General features: G+C 37.4%; 1 protein-coding gene across 11 annotated transcripts in view; it reads left to right on the top strand.

Annotated features, from left to right (window-relative positions):
* The window catches only part of LOC129875498 (regulatory-associated protein of TOR 1-like), a 42,978-nt gene extending 19,697 nt beyond the window's left edge, over positions 1-23,281 (top strand). For 2 of the 11 annotated variants that reach the window (XM_055950771.1, XM_055950774.1), the window contains exons 13-23: positions 2,360-2,713; positions 2,807-2,993; positions 3,816-4,412; positions 4,586-4,918; positions 5,032-5,155; positions 7,403-7,527; positions 7,626-7,771; positions 8,114-8,215; positions 15,614-15,699; positions 16,032-16,113; positions 16,634-17,463. In XM_055950771.1, coding sequence (XP_055806746.1) covers positions 2,360-2,713; positions 2,807-2,993; positions 3,816-4,412; positions 4,586-4,918; positions 5,032-5,155; positions 7,403-7,527; positions 7,626-7,771; positions 8,114-8,215; positions 15,614-15,699; positions 16,032-16,113; positions 16,634-16,972 — 2,475 coding nt within the window. In that variant the 3' untranslated portion in view covers positions 16,973-17,463. The other 9 variants (XR_008763201.1, XM_055950775.1, XM_055950777.1 and 6 more) reach the window with 9 other exon arrangements.
* The last annotated feature ends 263 nt before the right edge of the window (positions 23,282-23,544 follow it).

Raw genomic sequence — 23,544 nt, 5'->3', positions numbered from 1 at the left:
CTCGGCTATGTAATTTCCAAACTGGCTTGTCAGGCTCTGTGGTGATGCCTGGAAACTAGTTTAGAGCATGTAGTAGGCCTGCTACTCTTCCAACCTCCCAGTCATTTGGAGCCCTTTCGAACATAAGATCCCAATAGGTTTGAAAATTTTCTAATCTCAAAATTGCAGGTAACCCTACAGTGTTTACCCAATTTGAGCTTTCTTTACTACTCCCGCATCTCGTGACTTTTATTGGGTTCCGCCATTGGAGGATAACTGGAGTATTCCTTCACTCCCAATCTCCTTTAATCACTTGCTCTGCCATGAACCTGAGTGCAAACTCAAATAGAAAAAGTTCATTGCCCATTTCATAGATGTCCGGGCCATCTGTTTGTTTCCACATTCGGTTGGCCCATCTCCTAAATTTTGATAGAGTCATTGTTTCTCCGACTCTTGATTCACACATACCCACTAAACTCCTCTTTAGCACTTCATTATACTCTTTTGGGTCATCATTAATGTAGACTCTATCCACTTTCATAATTGCCTTCTCTTTCTCAGCATCTTTTGGTTCCTTATTAGCCCATTTAATGCTCCTTAGTACTGCAGCATATGGAATGTCTTTGTTCACCAGCCTAGTTGCCCAAATTTACTACCTTTTTGTGGCTATTAATGAATCTCCCAACCTATTCTGCGATGTTCAACCACCCTGAGTTGAAAGTTAGTTCAGGAATGATAATAACTCCCTTCCTCCTGCCTCTCACTTTTTTTAGACTAATGTAGTGTCCATATTTATTGTAGTTCCTAGAAAAACTTGTGAAAAACGTCTTTCTTCTTCCATATCTTCACCATGTTCCCCTTTGTCAGTGATTTTTCCCGTAAAGTCTGCACGATCCATTCCTTTGTCTTTTCATTGAAAGTCGTTCTCACAATAAAGTTTCTATTTCTTTCCGTCCAGTCGTACCAGGATCCCACCGTACCATATGTTCTTGTGATGTTGTAGGCCTTGAAGCCAACTGCAAAATAAATACTGTCGTCCATTTGAAGTCTATTGCAAGGAAAGGGAGAAGAAAAGAAGATTGGGGATGGATTCCGGTGATTGGAAGGATCACCGGAAAATAGTAGGGAATGGGACCTGGTAGGGTTTGGACATTTCCTCGATTGTTGTGTCTGGAAGCTTTTTCAAAAGCATAAGTAACACTTTGAATTTTCATAGTATCACTTATGGGTGCATTTGAAGGTCTACCTAAGACATTGTACATCTTAGACGACCTGCCATTTTATCCTTTACGTATGTTACTTGTTCTGTTGAACGTGGTTACTGTGATCTTATTTAATCTTCGGATGAACATCTTAATGTTCACATTTCTAGAATACTCATCTTGTGGATATGTTGGGCCATAGATGCTCAACAATCACTCCTTTGTTACATTACTGGTTTCACAATTGTTGGATAAAATTTACTTATTGCTTTGGTACGTGTCTTCCAATAGCAAAGCAATCCTGTAGTGATCTTCCATTTCAACGATCCTATTTGGGTTATATTTGCTACATCTTATAGTTGAAGGAGCTATTATCTTCATACTATCCAATTTAGATCATTTTCTTACTGCTATTTCTATCAATAATACTACTTTCTAAAACAAAAACAACTCTCTAAGCAAATATAAGATGTTTTAGCTATGTAAAACCAACACATCCAAACAGCTCATGGATATGTGGTGGGTTTCCAACTAAATTCTGCACTTTTTCCTCTTATCTTCTTACTTTCCCCCCCCCCCCCCTTTTGTGATCTTGGATTCAACCCATTGGATGCTTGTTTCACTATGTTAAGAACCAATAGGAAGTTAGTTCCTGACTTATTGCATTATTTTAAAGTTATTTTCTTTCGGCTATACACAAATTAATTAATGCATATTGTGCTGTTCTAAGAAAAAATTACGAAAAACAGAACCTCCACGCCAGCTCCATCAACCAAGCACTAAGTTGGAAAGGAAGAGATCACCACTAGATTTACACATGTAGTTTGTGTTTTATGTTTTGTTAGGATTTTGAACTATCTTGAATGCTTTCTTATTCTTTATTCTGATGTTACCTGAATCTACTTATCTAGTTGTGGAATCTGTATTGTTGATAGAGTATGTTCTTTTCTCCTTCATTCAATGCTTGTCACTGAGCGTTTTCTTTCGTTTGATCGATTATACTGTGGAAACTATTTAGTGTTAAAATGTTAACATTTCTTTCTTTTCTTTCAGAGTCTTCGTGTTGACATCTGTCTTAGATAACTATCTCCTTTGGTTTGTGTTTCTCGATTCACTTTAAGTGTTATGATCCTCTAGTTTAATATTCATTAGATTACCCTTTTCCTGTGAGATGACAGTCTTGCCAGGTTGACCTTGTAAAGGATGGTGGACATGCATATTTCATTAGATTTCTTGACAGCATTGAGGCTTATCCAGAGCAAAGGGCAATGGCTGCATTTGTCTTGGCAGTAATTACTGATGGTCACAGACGGGGTCAGGAGGCGTGTATTGAAATGGGGCTTATTAATGTCTGCTTGAAGCATCTTCAGGGATCATCTTATAATGATATCCAAACTGAACCACTGTTTCTTCAATGGCTGTGCCTTTGTCTGGGAAAACTCTGGGAGGATTTCACAGAGGCACAAGTACTAGGTATGCAGGCAGATGCACCAGCAATATTTGTGCCTCTACTTTCTCAAGCACAGCCTGAGGTTTGTTGTTTAATTATATATCAAGTTGGTGTATTATTACTATGGTTCTCCATTATTTGTTCAGACTTCGACTAAAAGAGCAATTTATTTCAGGTACGAGCTGCATCTATATTTGCACTAGGTACTTTACTTGATGTTGGGTTTGATACATCCAAGGATGAGGTTGGAGAGGATGAAGACTACGATGATGAGGAAAAAGTTAGGGAAGAAGTCATAATGAAGAGCCTTTTAAGTGTTGCTTCTGATGCAAGCCCTTTGGTACGAGCTGAGGTTGCTGTTGGTATGTTTTTACTGAATTAATCCCACCCCAAGGAAGCATTTCTTTGTGATGCACTTACTGCTGTTTCCTAACTTGCTTTCTGATTTGTCCCATATTTAATCTTTCTTGGGGTAAGAGGAGAATATTGCAGGTTCATTATTGTAGAAATTTGATGATAACTCTAAAACAGCTTGCCACTACATTTCTTGTATGATGAGGACACCTCCTGAACTAAATCTGGCCGGACTATGAATTTTGATTATCTTTCACTTTGAAGAGGCAGCCTTATGCTGAATGATACCATTATTTAATAGCATACCACTTGTTTGAGAACTTCGGAGTTGCTTTAAGGCAGGAGAAAGGAAAAGCAAAATAATAAAATAAGTAGCACCCAAGGGTGTTACCTAGTCAATGAAATGGAAGGAGAACCATGAGGCCTCAGGTTCATACTCCTGCGGAGGTAAAACAAAATACTAGGTGATGATTTCTTTTCATCTGCCTAAGCATGGTGGGCAGAATTACCCAGTACTTGTGCTGGTGAGACGTACCCGGTATCCAGTGGAATAGCCGAGGTGCACACAAGCTGGTGCATAAATGGGTGTAGAATGGTGAAACTTTTCTCCGTGCTTGCTCTGTTATTGTCAAAAAGAATAAATATAAGTTAGCTGCAATTGTTTCGTACATGTTTGCATGAGATATAATGCATGCCAATTGATATCTACTCCCTTAATAGCACGTCTAATTCTCTGATTTATTCTCATTCCTCTCCTCTTCATTTTGTGCCTGATCTCCTCGTGGACACAATATATGACCTAGCTAGTTCATGTTGCTCCATTCTTGTAGCCTTGGCACGTTTTGCCTTTGGGCATAAGGGGCACCTGAAGTCGGTTGCAGCTGCATATTTGAAGAGTCAGTCTAATTCCATGCCCAGTTCCTTGCCTTCTTCTGCGGTCAAGAGTTCAGGTAGTGGCTATACGACTCCAACTTGTTATGTTCCACATGGAAGTGTAGTTCCATCTCCTAATGCTCCTTTATTGAGAGTGGGAGGTGACAGTCAGTCTATCTCCCACGATGGTGGAGTCTCGACTAGCAGCCCTGTTGCAACACCTGGCTTCATGCATGGCTCTCCTTTGTCTGATAGTTCTTCTCATTATTCTGATTCTGGAAGACTGGGTGATGCTGTTAGCAATGGTGTTGTTAATCATACAAGACCCAGGCCACTTGACAATTCACTCTATACTAAGTGTGTGCAGGCGATGTGTGCCCTGGCAAAGGATCCATCACCTCGCATTGCAGGTCTTGGCTGTAGAGTGCTTTCGATTATTGGGATTGACCAAGTGTTTGCCAAGTCAGTCAAGTCAACTATTGAATCCACAGTATCTCCTGGTCCTAGTTCTGCTGGATTGAATCGATCATCTTCTTGGTTTGACATGAGTGGAGGTATATTTAGTACTCAAAGGAGACTAGTAGTCAATATTACTGTAGTTTATCTACACCCATAATCCACTAAATAAGTATCAACCTTGATGTACAAGTATTTCCCTCGATACTCATTATTTTTGTGAAGTAATTATGTTTCCCTTTGATACCATCTTTTACTTGAACTGTTGCAGGTGGGCGTTTACCTGTGTCTTTTAGGACTCCTCCTGTTAGTCTCCCCCGGTCCAGTTTCCTAACGGGAATGCGAAGAGTTTATTCTTTAGACTTCAGGCATCACCTAAGGAACTCTCAAGACTCAGGGTTAACTGATCCCCTCTTGGATTCTGGTGGATCTTCTAGAGCTTCAGAACACAGTTTTCTTCCACAGTCAACCATTTACAATTGGAGTTGTGGTCACTTCTCAAAGCCACTTCTTACTGTAGCTGATGATAATGAAGAGATCATTGCTAGGAGAGAAGAGAAGGAGAAGTTAGCTCTTGACCTCATCACCAAATGCCAGCACTGTTGTGAGTCTACTGGGCTTTTAGTTCTTTGCTTCTCCCTCTGCCATCTTTCATGTGTGTGTGATCATTTATCTAAAATGCGTCTAATTTGGTCAATGCTTACTTCTTTGTCTCAGTGGTGAACAGACTGCATAATCAAATTGCCAGTTGGGATACAAAGTTTGAGAGTGGTACCAGAACTGCTTTGCTGCAGCCCTTCTCAACAGTTGTGATTGCTTCAGATGAGAGTGAACGGATCAGGTAGAGGAATATTGGCCTGAATGAAGACATTGTTTCCATCGTTCCTTTTTCACGATCTTCTCTCGTAGAATTGCGGGAAGGATCGGTTAGTTCAAGTACTAAGTCAGTCATTGGAGCTATGTATAATCTGTCGTTTCAACCAATAAATGATGCTTTGCTGGTAAGCAATCTTCTCAAGTGGAAAGACTAAATGCAGGTCAATGTTAGGAAACATGTCCTGGAACTATGCCTGCTTTCTAAATAGTCGCGTCATCTTCTTGGAGCTTCAAGAAATAGATGCTATTTATATTGAAGTCTTTTTTTGACCTCACTCTTGTATGGTGTTTGGTTCAGGTGTTTTTGCTTATTTTTGCTGTTCTTTCTTAGTCTTCTCACCCCTTATGTCGCATCACCTCAGAACAACTTCTTGACTTTCTGGCCATTAGGTTGGAGTTATTGTGTTTCTTTTACATGGTAAACTTTTTGACCATTAGGTATGATATGTTGAGCTTCTTTTGCGTGGTAAAGGAACGAAGGATACAGCAACAACAACTACATACATAGTATATTCCCAAAAGTGAGGCTTGGAGAGGGTGGGTGTACGCAGACCTCCCCTACCTTTACCCGGTAGAGAGGTTGTTTCCAATAGACCCTCGGCTTAAGGAAATCGTTTTCAGAAAAAGATTTGAAATAAATGTAAGAGTAAAAAGTTATGATGAAAATATTGAAGGAACGAAAGAAGTAATAGTATAAATATTGAAGATAACCAAAGTCAAGGAAATGTTAGTAGTGATAAAACTTAAGTATAAGATAATGCTAGCATAATAGTAGTAATAGTACAGCAAGGGAACAAATAGATGCTCCATGACTAGAACCTTGCACGACCACTATGAAGAGAGAAAATGCTCTACTACCTACTTGGCGCTTGCCCTAATCTTCGATCTCCATGATCTCTATCTAGGATCATTTTCTCGGTAAGCTAAATATAGTCATATCTTGTCTAATCACCTGTCCCTAATTCTTTCTCGGTGTACCTCTATCTCTCTTCAAACCTAACACTACCAACCTCTGCATCTTGCTCACCTCGACCACTACTCCAACCTTGCCTCGTATATCTTCATTCCTAATCCTATCTCGTCTAGTATGCCTGAACATCTATCTAAGCATCCTCATTTCCACTACCTTCGTATTTTGGACATGGGAGTTCTTGATTGGCCGACACTCCATCGCGTACAACATAGTCGGTCTAACAATCACTTTATAGAACTTACCTTAAAGTCTCGGTGACATATTCACATAGGACACAAGATACGAGTCTTTATTTCATTCACCCTGCTCCAATACGATGTGCAACATCCTCGTCGTTCTACCCATTCCCTTGGATTGTAGACCAGTAAAGGAACGGATGATATTCTATTAAATTTATGTTTGTTAGAATCCTTGTGAATACTCTAGAACATATGAATATAGTAGGTAGCTTGATTTATTCCTATTGTAATTAGGTATTGATTTGTACTGATGTTCTTTTCTTTTCAGGACATGTAAACACAAGTATTCATACCCCAATAGCTTGGTGAAGTAAAATACCTATTTTAAATATGAGAAAATATTTTAAATTGTGAAATTTAGATACCTGTTTTATTTTCTACTACCAAAATATTTTTTTAGGTATGGAACTTTCGAAACTCTTAAGAAGAAATTAGTACAAACTACTTAATAAGAGATTTAGCAACTAATTAATAGTTTACCTTCCAATTATATTATTTAATACTTCGAAGTATACATCCACATGCTGTATAAGGTATACAATAGTGTGATGCAACTTTTCTTGTTTTTAACTACATATCATTATAGTATACAATTTATGAATTATATATCTCTAAGATGTACAATGTACATAACTATTGCAATGCAACTTTTTTGAGAAACAGATTCTATAAATGATTGTAAACGGGTTAATATTTTATGACGGTGGATAATCATGAAAAAATTCCTTAAAACTTTTTAGTAGTCACCGTGTTGGGCATGTGCTCAGCACGGGCTTTACCTTACCTAGTTCTAGAATATATGTAAATATAGTAGTTCACTTAATTTACTCATATTTTAATTGGATATTGATTCCCTTTTCAGGACATGTAACCATAGTTATTTATACCCCAATAGTTTGAGGGAATAATCAAGCCGAGTTCCTCTCATTTTCTCTTCCGCTTCACAATTTCTTTGTGCAGTTGCCGAAATTCATGCTACTTGTACCTTTGTGTATTACAGGGTTTGGAATTACAAGGAGGCTACCCTTCTTAACAGCTTCGACAATCATGGTTACCCTGATAAAGGAATTTCAAAGATTTGCCTCGTGAATGAGCTTGATGAGAGCTTGCTCCTTGTTGCTTCAAGTAAACATTTGCTGCTACATATGTTTTTTTATGAGTACTGGCGGTGCACATGTTTAATCATTGATGCCTTAATTTTTAACAAAGTTCATTTATAAAAGGCGATGGCAACATACGGATTTGGAAAGAATATACTGCAAGAGGTCAACAGAAACTAGTTTCTGCATTCTCTTCAATTCAAGGTCTCAGACCTGGTTCGCGCAGTGTGAATGCTGTTGTGGATTGGCAGCAGCATTCTGGATGCATGGTACATATTGTGTAACACATTTAATACTAAAAAGTTAGTCCATGAATGTAAAGCGGTGTGATATTTCCATTTTAGTTTTATATAACTTACTGTTTTCCTAAGTGCATGCACCACAAGTAATCATCGTTATTTGTGTTAATTCAAATGTCATTTTACTAATATCCCACCTAGGTGGTGTCAAAAACTATTTGCAAAAGGTGTCAAAAACTATTTACAAAAGGTGAGAGTGGTTCAAGCAATGACGTCCATTACAAGTGATCTCGTTGCATGAGTTTACTGTAAGTAGAGATTTCACTCATTTTTGCTTTTATGTCAATTTGACTTTTTGAAATTCTTCATCAGTTTGTATCAGGTGAGATTTCTTTTATCATGGCTTGGGATCTTGACAAAGAGCAGCTTGTAAATACTACTCCGACATACTCGGATTGCAGCATCTCAGCATTAGTGAGTTTTTTGACATTGCTCTGAGAGTTAATAGGAAATTTCAGTATTTCATTTACTAGAAAACTGTTCATCATTGTTTAAGTATCTGTTTCTATCATATGCTCTGAATTTTGATAAATGAATAAAGACGAGTTTAAACTTCGACTAAATTGCAAAAGAACCACGAATTATTGATGAATGAAATGGTCTCTAAAGACTCACTCACCCACCCACCCCGACACACACACGCACATTGTATTTGTGTGCGTGTGAATGGATGTATATGTATCCTGCTATGTCTTTCAAAAGTTGTCAGCACCACTTACTGTGCCATGGTTTAGACTGGCAAAATATTTAGTAGTATAATTAGTAATTTTGGCTTAGATTCTCTATCTCGTTAAGCAGTTTAAGATGTTGGAAGTCTTAGTGGACCTTTCCAAAAAGAAAAAAAGAAGAAGAAAAGGATGCTGGAAGCAGTGGATTTTGCACATTACAACAAGAATAGAAATTGTTAGGTTTTATAGAGTACAAGATAGGTGGAGCTTGATGGTTCGTTATGTTTGGGAACAGGAACATGCATTAAAGTGTTGATGGGTCCAAAAGGCAAAAGCACAGCAAAAATTAGAGGGGCTCGTTCTAAAAGTGAAGTCAAAGACCTAGAAATCACTAGGATCCAGGGAAGCAGAAAAATTAGGCTGTTCATTTCATATTTTGGTGAAAATTTCTCTCTTTTAATGTCCTCCTTTTTCATGGGAATAATGAAAGACTTCTGAGGTTTATGCCATGTAAAAATCATGCACAATATTAGAATCTTGTCAATAGTCTAGAATAATGTAAATACAATTTATAACTTGATTTGCTCCATGTAATTATATATTGATTTTCTTGCCTTTATTAGGGCATGTAACCTAGTTATTTAAATCCCAATAGTTTAAATCCCCACATTAGGGTAGAAGGCTAGTTCATAGTCTCGTTATTCTTCTCTATTCATAGGCGTAGTAGTGCATTACGATGTCTTGTGCTTTGACTTCTGATTTCTGTTATTTCTGTTATTATTTATTGCTTTCTATGCTTTGATTACTCAATTTTACCTGTGACGCTTTCATTATTTATTTAATCGTTATTTGTTATTTGTATTTATTTTTTATCTATTCGTTATTTGTTTGTTGTTTTTCTCATAAAGCTTTTAATTTTCTATTCTTATCTAACATTTTTTATGCATTTATGCTTTTACTGAGCCGAGGGTCTCCAGGAAACAGCCGTCCTACCTTGGTAGGAGTAAGGTCTGCGTACATTCTACCCTCCCCAGACCCCATGTTGTGGGATTTCACTGGGTTGTTATTGTTGTTGTTGTTCTATTTTCTCTCTTCTTTCTCGCATGGTATCAAAGCGAGGTTGAGAAAAGAAGTTGTGCATTTACCATCAACACATAGGAAGAGAAATTTGTTTGTTGTGCATATTTTGGGCGACTTTCATGAGTGTCTGAGGTTATTCTTGTTTCTAAGTCTATTATGATCAAACCTACTCTACTACAAGGTCGAGGAAACTGTGAGATCAGACTGTGCTTGGTGGTAGTATGCCTTACCATGTCCTGTTTCCAAACAAGTCATTATTTCTGGTGGAACCAAAGGTATTTGGAAGCACGTGTTATGTTTGAGATGTTCGACCATCTGTTACCAATTTGGACCCTAAGGCGTTAAAGTGTGTTTTCTTGGGTATTCTCGTCTTCAGAAGGGGTATCAATGTTATTCTACTGAACTTGGCAAATATGTGCACGGTCAAAGTTAATGCAGATGGTTTTGTGGCAAGACTTAAGGCCAAGCTTGTGGTTAAAGGATATGCTCAGACTATGCAGTGGATTATTCAGACACTTTCTATCCGGTTGCCAGGCTTGTTCATTTCTCTAGATGCTTCTAAGAATTGGCCAAAACATCAGTTGGATATCAAGAATGTGTTCCTTCATGGTGATCTTCAAAGAAGAAGTGTATATGGAGCAACCACCTGGTTTTATTGCTCAGGGGGAGAATAGGAAAGTGTCTCATTTGAAGAGGTCCTTGTATGGCTTGAAGTAGAGTCCTCGAGCTTGGTTTGACAAGTTCAATGAGATAGTTCAGGAGTTTGGGCTGAAAATGAGCAAATGTGATCACTTTGTCGTCTGCTGACTATCTGCAATTGGCACTATCCTTCTTGTTGTATATGTCGATGACATTGTCATCACAGGAGGTGATTCTGAGGGGATCTCTTCCCTTAAGTCTTTCTTGCACGCTAGGTTTCATACAAAGGACTTAGGCAAGTTGATTTACTTTTTGAGAGTAGAAGTAAATAGAAGTAAGAAAGAGATTATTTTGTCTCAAAGAAAGTATATTATTAAAGTTGGCGGCCAAACCTTGTAGTACTCAAATGGTTGGATGGAGTTTGTAGAGAATCATATCTTTTTGTAAATTTTCTACCTTTTGGTATATACCTTGTATACAGCCAAATCAGTCATGTTTATGAAAGAAAATACTTTACTTGATTAAAAGAACATTGCTTTTTTGGGGATGCATTACTTGCATCTTGTTTTATGGTTAATTGTATGCCTTCCTCAGTCATCCAAAATCGAGTCTACACTCTGTTATGTTCCTCAATCACCTTTGTTCTCTCCTTTACCTGTGTCTTTGGTAGCACGTGTTTGTTCCTTAACTTCGCTCTAGGAAAAGACAAACGAGTTCCTCATGCTATAAATGTGTATTTCTTGGTTATTTGAGGGTACAAAAGGGATCTCGGGTGCTACTCATCCAATCTCCAGTGATACTTGATAATGTCGATGTGACATGTTTTGAAAGTCAACTCTACTTTGCACCCTCTTCTTTTGAGCATCTCTCCATTCATTAGGTTTCCATTTTCATCTTTTGGGTAATCCACCATTTTCTATCCTTCCGCTCCACCTTCTTTGACACCATTACCTTCAACTCCACCTTCATTGCTCACCTATCATCATCGTTTGCGCTTTTCATCCCGTCTAAAAGTTCACGCCTGACACAATTCTTTTCTTGCTGCAGACTTGTCTCCACAGTTTTCCAATTGCCACTTGGAAAGGTATTCGTTCTACTCCTAACCCTAATCCCACCTATAATTGTTTGTGATATCATTGCTTGTCACCACCTCATTATGCCTTTGTATAGTTAATTATCATTTGTTTTTATTCCTAAGATTACGTGGGGAGATATTTCTCATCCAGACTGACGACAAACTATAATTGAGAAGATGTCTACATTACACTCTATTGGTACTTGAGAGCTTGTTCATCTACCTCCGAAAATCTGGATAAGTTTGGTGTTGGTAGTCTTTGGTATATACAATAAAGGTTAGTCCTTGTAGATAGTATCGGGTAAAGGCACAAAAAGTTTCCAAGGGTTTTACATAGATTTTCAGACTCGACTATGGTGGTTACTTTTCTTCTATGCTAAGATTTCTTCAGTCCATCTCTTTTTCATTGTGGTTGTTCGTCATTGGATTTACGAGTTGGATATTAGAGATGTCTTTCTTTATTGGGATATCCCAAATAACGTATAAATGGAGCAACCATCGGGTTTTGTTGCTTCCCCCTAGTAACATGTGTGCAAGCTAAGACGATCATTTTATGACTGAAGCAGTATCCTCGAGCATGGTTTGGAAAATTCAATGCGATTATTCACGAATGTGGCATGATGCACAATGAAGTTGATCGTTTGAGTTTTATAGTTGTTCCACTCCAAGTGTATGCATGTATTTGGTGGCTTATGTTAATGATATAGTCATCATGGGTAATGATGAAGAGAGAATTATTAAATTGAAGCATCACCTTTTTAGCACTTTCGGACTAGGCAATGAAGTTGCTTTATTCTAATCAGGAATTTCCATTTCACAGAGAGTATAATCTTGATATTCTTGAGAAGACAGAGATGACAGACTAGCTCTATTGATATACGATGAATCCAAATGTTAAGCTTCTACCAGGTCAGGTGCCACTTAGTGATACTTGATAATATAGGAGATTGTTAGGCAGGTTGAATTGTCTCACTATGGTTCAATCTGACATTGCATTCCTGTTGGTGTTGTAAGGCAACTTTTGAATTCTTACTGTGACAGTCATTGGAATGTAATTATTCATAGCCTTCAATACATCAAATTTGCTCTTGAGTGTTCGATATGCACATGTGGATTGTGCAAGGTCATCCCATGACAAACAATCTACCTTGGGATATTGTGTACTAGGTGGGGGAAATTTGGTCTTGGAAAAGTAAGAAACAAAATTTAATTGCAAGATTGAGTGCAAAAATAGAATATCAGGCTATGGCAGTGATTACGTGTGAATTCATGTGTCGAGCAAATATGGAGAATATTAAAATTAGGATCTTTTCCAACAACCTATCTGAGATTAGCTTTGGGAGCAAAGCACATACAACAACATACCCAATATAGTCCCATACGTGGGGTCTACGCAGACCTTACCCTTACATTTGTGGGGTAGAGAGATTGTTTTCGATAGACTCTCGGTTCAAGAAAATTATTTTTCAGAATAAGCTTGAAAGAAATGCAAGAGTCAAAAGTTATGATGAATATATGGCAGGAGTTATGGAAAGAAGTGAAAAGAAATTGACAAGATGTAAAAGCTAGTATCTTTCTCAATTTTTTTTATATAATAGTAAAAGCCAATATTGTTCTCTTGATGGAAAAGTGATCCTGGAGAACAGTGTACTGGATTCGATCCCAGTTTAAATAATATATTTATTCCCTTTACCTGGTAAAGTGGAAAAGAGACTTGAAGGAAACGGAAGGCTCTCACATCAAACTAGAGTGAGTTGTCTTGGCATCAAAAATATTAGATTGCACAACAAAAGTTTATTATGGAAGTGGCTATGAAGATATAGTTGCGAAAGAAAAAGCTTTGTTGAGGCAAGTGATTAACCTTAAATATGGACAAGAGAATCAGTGGTGTACCAAAATAGTGAAATCACCTTTTGGAGTGAATTTTGAGAACTATCGGGTCACAGGTCCTAACTTCTTTGACAACATTGGTTTCATCATTGGCAATGGCAGAATAGTGTCATTTTGGAGTGATATTGGACTTGGGCATGGTCCTCTAATAGATCTGTTTCCTGACTTAATATAATTTGGTGTCTACTCCTGAAGCTAATACTGAACAAAAGGGGACAACAAGGATGGAATTTTAATTTCTGAAGACTACTAAATGAATGTAAAATAGATAGAGTTACTGAGTTTTTTGAAGAGCTGCGACTGATTCAAGGTACAACATCTACATAAGATTCATTAATATGGAAAGGAAATAGTAGCAAGATTTTCATTTATTCTTTACTCTCAGGTAATGGGCATCAGGGGAATAATGGGTCTTAAAATCAAATTTGGAAAGTAAGATTCCTTTTTAAGTGACTTATTTTGTATGATTGGTGGCAAGGCAGGTTTGCCCAACTCAAGAAAACTTGAAGATAAGAGGAATCCAGATGAGTTCCAGATGTTACTTATGCTATACAGATTTAGAGAACGGTCACCTGTTCTTGCACTGTTACTGTTCAGCTGTGGCAACTATTTCTTAGTATGACTGGATTCAGATGGATTATACATAAGTCCATAAGTGATCCTTTCAAGTACTGGAATAATGAGGGAGGCAGTGTTTGACAAGAAATGGTGGAACATGATCCCAATTTGCGTGTGGTGGATTTCTTGGAAGGAAAGTAATGCAAGGTGTTTTGAAGATCTTTATCAAAAAAGGTGTTTTGAAGATGGATGCAACTCAATTCAGAGGTTAAAGGTTGAACTAAATATAGTTATTTCACTTTCTGTTGTTAAGAAATCTATGTAAATGGCTGAATCATTCTCATAGGCTGCTTGTAAGATGAGCAAGAGCAGTTTTTTGTCTTTTTGTATCTGTAAATATAGCTACCAGTACAGCCTTCTCTGCTGCCAATTTATATAAAATTGAAGATGTTTTGAAGACAAGTATAGCTCAATCTGGATGTTTAATATTAGTTTGCTTTTATTTCATTTTTGGTGTAAAGAGGAATTCTTAGATGATTCAGATTTTTTGTTGGATGTTACGTCATCCTTGTAAGAAGAACAAGGACATGTTGTTTTGCTTTTTTATACTGTAATTATGGCTCCAGCACAGCCTCTGTGATGATTAGGGGTGGGCATAAAAACTTAAAAATCAGATCAAACCGAATTACTTCGGTTTCGGTTCTTTGGGCCACTCTCGATTTTATTTTTTCCAATACTTCGGTATTCGCTTTTAGGGTCACCAAAATTTTTATTACATAAATTCTTTGGTCCGGTCATGTTTGCTGCAACTCCACATTTTAAAGATCAAAAACCTTACATATAGATAGCTGCAGTCCACGAAGTAAGTGTAGGACTGAAATTTTCTAAACTGTACTTTCCAATAGAGGCATATGGTTAATTGCTTCATGCATAAAAGTGCAACGAGAACTTTTTATTCCTATCAAACTTTGAACCAGATATTTGAATGCGACAAACTCCAAGGGTCCATATTCGTTTAGATTTGGTGAATTATCCATCGGTCCAATGCGCTCATCTCATGGAGGGAAAAGCCAAAAAAGCACTTCTCAGTTGATACTGGTTTTATGTCTTTGCAGTTTTTTCTCATCCTTCAGTTAATCACAATTAAAAAAGCTCTCATTACGGATTATGGTTTATTTTTAAAGGAAAAACAGAAAAAAAAGTTCATTTTGAATCAGAAATAACCCATTTTACCAGCAGAAAAATAACCCATTTTATCAGGCTCATACCGAAGAACCAAACCAAATTAGAAAAAAAGAACTAATTTCGGTTTGGTATTCGGCATGCACCAATGAAGAACCGAAAACCAAAGAATTGAACTAAAGTTTTGAAGAACCAAACGCCCACCCCTAGTGTTGATGATATAAAATTTGTTACCTTCCTCAGAAAGAAAATCACTCATCTAAGGAGTGCATGTTCACCTACCGGAACCTATTTTCCACCACCAGCTTACATTGTCAAGATATATTTGTAAGGCTTGCATTGGGTGGAGAAGGAGGAGATAAATATTTCTTTTTTGACTAAACTAGGTTGGACTGTCTTTTTGGCTGTACTTATTCTGGGATCCTCTTGTTCTTCTTTATTTTATCCCTGTTTTCTGCTATCCTCGGGTTCTAACTTCTATGCCATAACATTAGAGTTTTGTTGACATTTTAAACAATTTAACTACACATATATGTTTTGAAACAACCTCTCTATCTCCACGAGGTAAGGGGTAAGGTTTGCGTATACTCAATCCTCCCCACACCCCACTTGTGAGAATACACTGGGTATATTGTTGTATATGTTGTGCTTTTTGCTGAATGCTCTGACCATGACACTTGTCTTTGTAATGACATCTAAAAAATTTTGTGCCTTGTCCAGTCTGCTTCTGAAGTTCACGTGGGTCAATTTGGTGCTGGCTTCGTGGATGGATCTGTCAAACTATTTGATATTCGAATGCCAGAAATGTAAGATGTAATGCTTGTAATTCACGAGCATATATGTGTGTGCATACACGATTGTATGTGCATCTCAAGTACAATTAGGCAATTGGTAGCGTGAAATTGCATTATCTAACTTAGACCACAAGTCCTTGGTTTTCTTTTTGAGTGGGGTTGGGATGTAGGAATCATGTCTCCTGGAGTCTCTGATTTATAGATTTCAGGATGATGATGTTTTCCTTCGTATTATGAAGTGTGAGGGTAACTTCAGACCTCTGAGTACACATGCATACATTTTTTGGTGCATAAAATACATCCACATTCAGTGTTTTTTGACTGTTTAATATGTGTTTGCTTAGGCTTGTTTGTTCAACACGACCTCATCCCAAAGTGGAAAGAGTTGTTGGGGTTGGCTTTCAACCTGGACTTCAACCAGCAAAGGTGACTACTATTGCCCTATTCATATCTGTCCTTTCAACTTGTTGGTTACTGGTTTCTCAGAAGACCATCTTTTGAAAAAGAAAAAAAAAAGAGTGTGTACACACTGTCTCTCTTTTATATTAGTGGCTCCAATAACAATTTCAAATATATACAATAAACTAATTAGTTTATAACAAATATAGCCATATTTTATTTACATAAAAAATAGCCAAAATCATAGAAAATATATGGTGACTATACACTGACTATACAATATAGATTACTTATACATGAGCTATACATTGAAGATACATTATGATACACTCAAAAACTGAATATAGCTTGACTATTCATGAAATATACACTGACTACATATCTATACAGCGAATGACTATTATTTTGGTGATTACTTTGCCGAATGGCCACTGGGTGTAATTTGCCCATAATTATTTCTACTTACAAATTTTTTGCAGATAAAAAGTCTCCAATATTGTCAAAGCAAAATGAGAATTCATCAACTGTTTCACTTGTTTTTTCTCAGGTTGTCAGTGCATCTCAGGCTGGTGATATTCAGTTCCTTGATATGAGAAATCTCAAGGAGGCTTACTTGACCATTGATGCTCACATGGGATCACTTACATCTCTAGCGGTACATCGTCATGCACCCCTTGTAGCAAGTGGTTCATCAAAGAAACTTATCAAAGTGTTCAACCTGGAGGGTGAGCAGTTAGGCATCATTAGATATTTGTCCACCTTCATGGCTCAGAAGATAGGATCTGTAAGATATCTTACCTTCCATCCCTATCAAGTGCTGCTTGCTGCTGGTGCAGCAGATGCTTGTGTTTCTATCTATGCTGATGAGGTCTCCCCACCAAGATAACAACTGCATAGCTTCGTCACAAATTCTCAGATTGAGAAACAAGATTTTCGGACTTGGGTGTGTTCCTTTGAGGTGGTCAGTGGCAGATGGATTGTTGACATCTCTTATGGTCCCAGTCTACATCTCTTAATATAGTGATTGGCTCACTGAGGTTGCTGTAGACATCTTCTGGTCAGTCACTGTCAACCTCTCTGAAGAGCTGATCGAGCTCACTGAGGTTGCATGCTACTTATTGAGCTGAAGCAGCATAGAGTGGTGGAAAGTTGAGAAGAATCAACATATTGGATGAAAGCTTTGGAGAATAATTCCATACAAAGGTAAAAAGAAGATGTAAATATCTTCATTCTTTGTTTTTTCTATTTTGTAAATACCATTTATTCAATCTTTTCTCTGCTTAACTTACCTTCTTTTTTCCTTTCTCACCCATTTATGTCAATTTGTACATATCAATTAGTAGCCTCCTACATAATTTATAAAGTGATTTTAGCAAATAGAGAATCCCTGTGGTGTGCTTGAACGCTTTCTTTACTTTCTGTGGTGTCTTCACTTGTTAATAATTTTAATGTTGTAAACAGTCCTTAATGGGGATGGTAGTTGGCCAATCTTTTAAGCTTTTTGTCACGGACTTAGACTTCGACTAAGACTTTCGTGCGGCACTTGACAACTTACTCACGAATCTTTCACGATCTTGCAAGCTCAAGTAAGCCTTTAAGACTAGATCGCTAAGGGAACTGAAAAAGCTGAAGACAGAGATGAGAAATTTTCTGTGTTCTTTTCATTATTTTGTACACCTATTTATACATGAGAGAAGCAAAGCTTTTCCTAAAAAGAATTCTACCAGCTGGAATTCCATCTACTATACATTCTAGAAGCTAAATAAAAAATGCTTCAGCTGATCCTTTTTGCTTTGCTTTAGTTTCCCTTAGTTTCTTCATCTGAGAGCTTCTCTTTTTCTGTGAGCAAACCAGAGGTAATGTTGATAGGATTGACATTTTGGGATGAAATTCCAACACCCCCCCTCAAGGTGGAGGGGAGTCCGACGACACCCAGCTTGCCCATAGCAGAGTGATGAGAAGGGCCGGATACGCATAGAACGATATTCTGCCTCAGCGGATGATAATGATATTGATGATTGTTTCTTTGATTTCCAGCTAATCGGAGACCCACCAAGGGTAATATAGTATCCACTAATAGAACGACGAGTATCCGGGCAAGACCCCCAATCGGAGTCACAATAAGCCAATAGTTCAAGAGAAGGATTGGTGGAAAAGAATAGACCCTGTGCTGGAGCTAGTCTAAGATACCTAATAACTCGCAAAGCAGCCAAAAAATGAGGCAATCGTGGCTGCTGCATAAATTGACTAAGATGCTGCACCGTGAACGAGAGATCAGGACGAGTGTGAGTTAGGAAATTCAATTTTCCTAACAATCGTCGATAAACAGTTGGTTCGAGAAGCAAATCACCCTCATCTGAATTCAGCTTGATGGTAGGATCCAAAGGGGAATTTGCAGTAGCTGAAGTTTGTGAGTCAAATTCACTCAATAGTTCCAAAGTAAATTTCTTTTGACTCAGGATGATCCCCTGTTTTTCTCTGATGACTTCCATCCCTAGAAAATAGTGAACTTCCCCCAAATCTTTAACCTTGAATTCATTATCTAAAAACTGTCTGAGATCATTCAACTCACTAGGATTGTTACCCGTTATTAGAATATCATCAACATACACAGCCACAATTGATATGAGATCCCTCTCTTTTTTATAAAATAAAGAGTAATCATTTAAAGAAGAAACATACCCTTTAAAATTGAGCGCAGCTGTTAGTCTGGAATACCATTGTCTGGATGCCTGTTTCAAACCGTAAATAGATTTTTTCAGTTTGCAAACTTGATTAGGAGAAGAGGGTTGCATCCCTGGAGGAAACTTCATGTAGACTTCTTCTAACAATTCTCCATGGAGAAAAGCATTGTTTACATCTAACTGAAGAATTTCCCAATTTCTCTTTACTGCAACAGCAAAAAGGGATCTGATAGTAGTCATTTTAACAACGGGAGAAAAAGTTTCATTATAGTCAATTCCCTCCCTTTGAGTATCCCCTCGAATCACAAGTCTAGCTTTGAGTCTCTCAATACTCCCATCAGATTTATGTTTAACTTTGTATACCCATTTGCATGGTAATGCCTTGTGACCTGTTGGGAGTTCCATAACTTCCCAAGTCTGATTAGATATCAAAGCTTCAAATTCAGTCAACATCGCCTGCTGCCAGCCAGCATGTAGTGTGGCCTGGGCATAACTGGTTGGTTCTGTGACAGAGGAGATGGAGTTTAACAAGTTCTGATTAGAAATAGAAAGGGCTGAAAAAGGTAGAATAGATGGCTGAACAGGTGGAATAAAACAAGAAGAAGTGAGTTGTGTGAAGCATATTGCATTACACACATAATCACTGAGATAAGAAGGCTTTTTAATTACTCTTCCAGATCTGGTAGCAGGAACTATAGTGGTAGTAATAGTAGGTGCGAGTAAAGGAGTATGATGAATAGGAGCAGAAGAAGTGATAGGAGAGTGAGGATCCATTGTGTTTGAAGATGGAGTAGAAAATTGTTCTGATGTTTGAGGAGATGGACATTCATCTGTCCAAACATTATGATCAAAAAAATAATCAGAATGTAAAAAATCAGAATTGATGTAATCTTGATCTTGAGGATAAATAGGAAGAGGGGGAATAGGAGTAGAGAAAGGGAAGATAGATTCATGGAAGATGACATTTCTAGAAAAAATGATTTTTCTAGTGTGAAGATCCATGACTTTGTATCCCTTTTTCCCCATAGGATATCCAAGAAAGACAGCTTTAATAGCTCTAGGTTCCAATTTATTCCTGTGAGCTGATAATGTGGAAACAAAACATAAACACCCAAAAGTCCTTAAAAAAGTATAAGAAGGTTTCATTTTATGAAGAACTTCATAGGGGGTTTTAAAATGCAAGGCACTGGAAGGGAATCTGTTGATCAAGCTTGTAGCAGTAAGGACGCAATCTCCCCAAAAGATAACAGGAACTTTGGATTGATGCATAAGGGCTCTACATGTTTCAAGAAGATGCCTATGTTTTCTTTCTACAATCCCATTCTGTTGGGGTGTTTCTACACAAGACGTTTGGTGTAGAATTCCTTGAGTTTTGAAAAAATCAGAGGTTAGAAGACTAGTTCCCAATTCTAAAGCATTATCAGATCTAACGACTTTAACTTTGGTATTAAATTGTCTTTCTACCATATGAAGAAAAGATTTAAGAGCAAAGAAGGCATTACTCTTGTTAGATAGCAAATAAGTCCAAGTACCTCTACTAAAATCATCTACAATGGTTAAAAAATACTTAAAACCATCATAGGTAGGAGTTTTGTAAGGTCCCCAAATGTCAATGTGAACTAAATCAAATATGGACTTTGACTTAGTTGAACTTGAAGCAAAAGGTAATTTACTTTGTCTTGCCAAGGGACAAATATTACAAGGAAGAGTAGAATGAGATTGTAAATTAGAGGAAATAAACTGAATTCTTTTCATTGATGAATAAGGTAAGTGACCCAATCTCTTGTGCCACAAAGTTACATCATTCCTATCTATTACAGAATTTGAAGAAATAGAGGAAGCAACATTCTGACTAAAAACTGAAACTGGAGTACTAAGGCACCAGCCTTGATCCCTCTTAGACTTACATGAAGGAGATTTGAGGAGATAGAGCCCATCATGACAATTACCAAGAACCTGAGGCCTCTTCATTGAAGGGGCCTGTAAGAAACAAGCAGCGGAAGAAAAAATTAGATGACAATTATACTGAGTACAAACTCTTGTGACAGAAAGGAGATTATAATTGAAATCTGGAACAAAGAGAACATTTTTTAGCACTAGATTAGGCAAAACTCTTACAGTCCCTTTGTGTGTTACTGTTACCTTGTGAGAATTTGGTAGATTAACAGTTAGAGGTTTAGGGAAAGGAGTGAGATCAGAAAAAATAGAAACATCAAAAGCCATATGTTGAGTAGCTCCTGAGTCTATTATCCAGGAATTGAACTTTATATGAGTAAAACAAGAGAGGAGGTTATGAATAGAATTAGTTATACCAGAACACACTACATTGTTGACAGCAACTTCTGCTTCTGAGATTGAAGGTCCTGATTGTCCAACTTTGACCTGTTGAAGAAGATGAATAATCTGACTGAACTGTTCCTTTGAGAATTGTTGATTGTTTCCCTTACTGTCGCTATAGTGATTTTCCTCTGCTAGGACTGCATTACTGTATGCTTCTCCTTGGCTTGTTCCATATATCTTCTTTGATCTAGTGAATTTGAAATCTGCAGGAAATCCCACGATTCTATAACACTTGTCTAAAGTATGTCCAGGTTTCCTGCAGTGTGAGCAGATCAGTGTTCTTTCTTCCATCAGTTTTTCCTTTTCCTTTGTAATCATAGTTTCCAGCTCTCTGAATAGTTTGATTTACAACAGAAAAGGAAGATTCTCCAGGGTACTGATGGGTCACATAAACTTCCCTTTGTTTCTCATCCTGAATTAGCATAGAATAAGCCACATTGACACTAGGCAAAGGAGTGATCATGAGGATGTTTCCCCTAGCAGAGGCATAAGCTTCATTTAAACCCATAAGAAAGTGAATAAGTCTCTCATCTTGCAAAGACTTAGTGAGTTTATCTTTTCCACCACAGTTGCAATTACAACCACACCTCATATTTTCATTTAAAGTGTCTAGTTCATCCCATATTCTCTTTATTTTTGTAAAATAACCAGCTATATCACTTGTACCCTGAACTAAATCATTCAGTTCTTTTTGTAGGTGGTAAAGTTTTGCTCCATTTGGTTGTCCAAACCTATCTTCTAGGTCTGTCCAGAGGTTCCTTGCAGTAATGGAGTATATGACACTAGAAGAAATCTCTTTTGAGAGAGAATTAAGAAGCCATGACAAAACCATGTCATTACACCTACTCCAAAATTTGAAATCTGGAGAATCTGAAGCAGGTGCAACGCAAGTCCCGTCGATGAAGGCTATTTTATTTTTGGCCGAAAGGGCAATGAGGACTGACCTACGCCAACCTCCATACCCTGTGCCATCAAAACTGGTATTGACCAAGTTCATCCCAGGATGATCTGAGGAATGCAGAAAATAAAGGTGGCTGGGATCTATAGAAAAAGATCCAGCACCTTTAACTGCAGAGGTTTCTTCCTCTATAGCCATGAAGAAAGCAGAAAGAGAATGAAAAGCAGATGAGCAATTTTTATCTAACCTGCTCTGATACCATGAAAAAGCTGAAGACAGAGATGAGAAATTTTCTGTGTTCTTTTCATTATTTTGTACACCTATTTATACATGAGAGAAGCAAAGCTTTTCCTAAAAAGAATTCTACCAGCTGGAATTCCATCTACTATACATTCTAGAAGCTAAATAAAAAATGCTTCAGCTGATCCTTTTTGCTTTGCTTTAGTTTCTTTTAGTTTCTTCATCTGAGAGCTTCTCTTTTTCTGTGAGCAAACCAGAGGTAATGTTGATAGGATTGACATTTTGGGATGAAATTCCAACAGGAACGCTAGATTGTAAGAAAGACAAGAGAGCTTTTATGAAGAAGGCTTTGTATTACTTAGAAGAATGCTTGATTTCTTGATAGTTTGCTACAAATGAATGCCCCCTCTATTTATACTACTCCTAAGGGGCTCAAGTGTAAATAAAAATTTCTATACAAGTCCTTCCATATTTACAAAGAAGTCCTCTCTAAAAATCTCTACACACTCTAGAGAAATCTAGGTCTTCCAAGACTAATCTACAAGATTCTAGGTTTCTCTAAATCTTTTCAAGGATTCTCTTAGACATTCTAGAGCCTTCTATTAACCTCTCTAAGACTCTAGATCTTTCCCCCATCTTCATGGTGAAGTGGCGGGTCATGACATTTTGATCAACTATTTCTGGCAGGACTAATCGAGGTGCGCCAAGTGGTCCAGACACCACTATCATTAAAAAGAAACTATTTCTGGTCACTTTCATGTCAACAGCAGTTTTCTACAGCAATCGACTTTCATACCAAAGTGTGATAGATAATACAATGTGTTTGAATAGGTTTGGGGACATGGCACAAAGATTAAATACCTCTATTGCCATGGCTACCTAAAACATAACTTTCTAAGAGTGATGTCCATTATTGGAGCTGGCTCTGGTTCATTTTTCATTATCTCCATTCCCTGGAATTCTTTTTTGTTATTGTGAAACTAGATTTAAATATCAAAGGTTCAGATTTATCAAGTGCAGAAACAAATGAAAATCACAAGAATTTGATTCTCTATTTATCCTTTCTTCTTATATTATCTTCGTACTTTTAAAAAAAAAGGGTTATTGATAAAAAGATGTAATTTATCTTCTTTTTTTTTTTGGTAACGAAGGATAATTTTCATTAGATAACTTTGGGATATTACATCAGAAGTAGAAAAGGTACTATTAGCATCTCTAGTAGTAACGCTGTTGGTAGCAACAGTAGTAGTAACTATATTGTTAGCTTCTCTATTAGTATCACTGTTAGCTATCACA

The sequence above is a fragment of the Solanum dulcamara genome, chromosome 12 (assembly GCF_947179165.1).
Source record: "Solanum dulcamara chromosome 12, daSolDulc1.2, whole genome shotgun sequence".
NCBI classification, from domain to species: domain Eukaryota; kingdom Viridiplantae; phylum Streptophyta; class Magnoliopsida; order Solanales; family Solanaceae; genus Solanum; species Solanum dulcamara.
The sequence above is the reverse complement of the archived record's forward strand: the minus strand, read 5'-3'. Positions and strand labels throughout refer to the sequence as shown.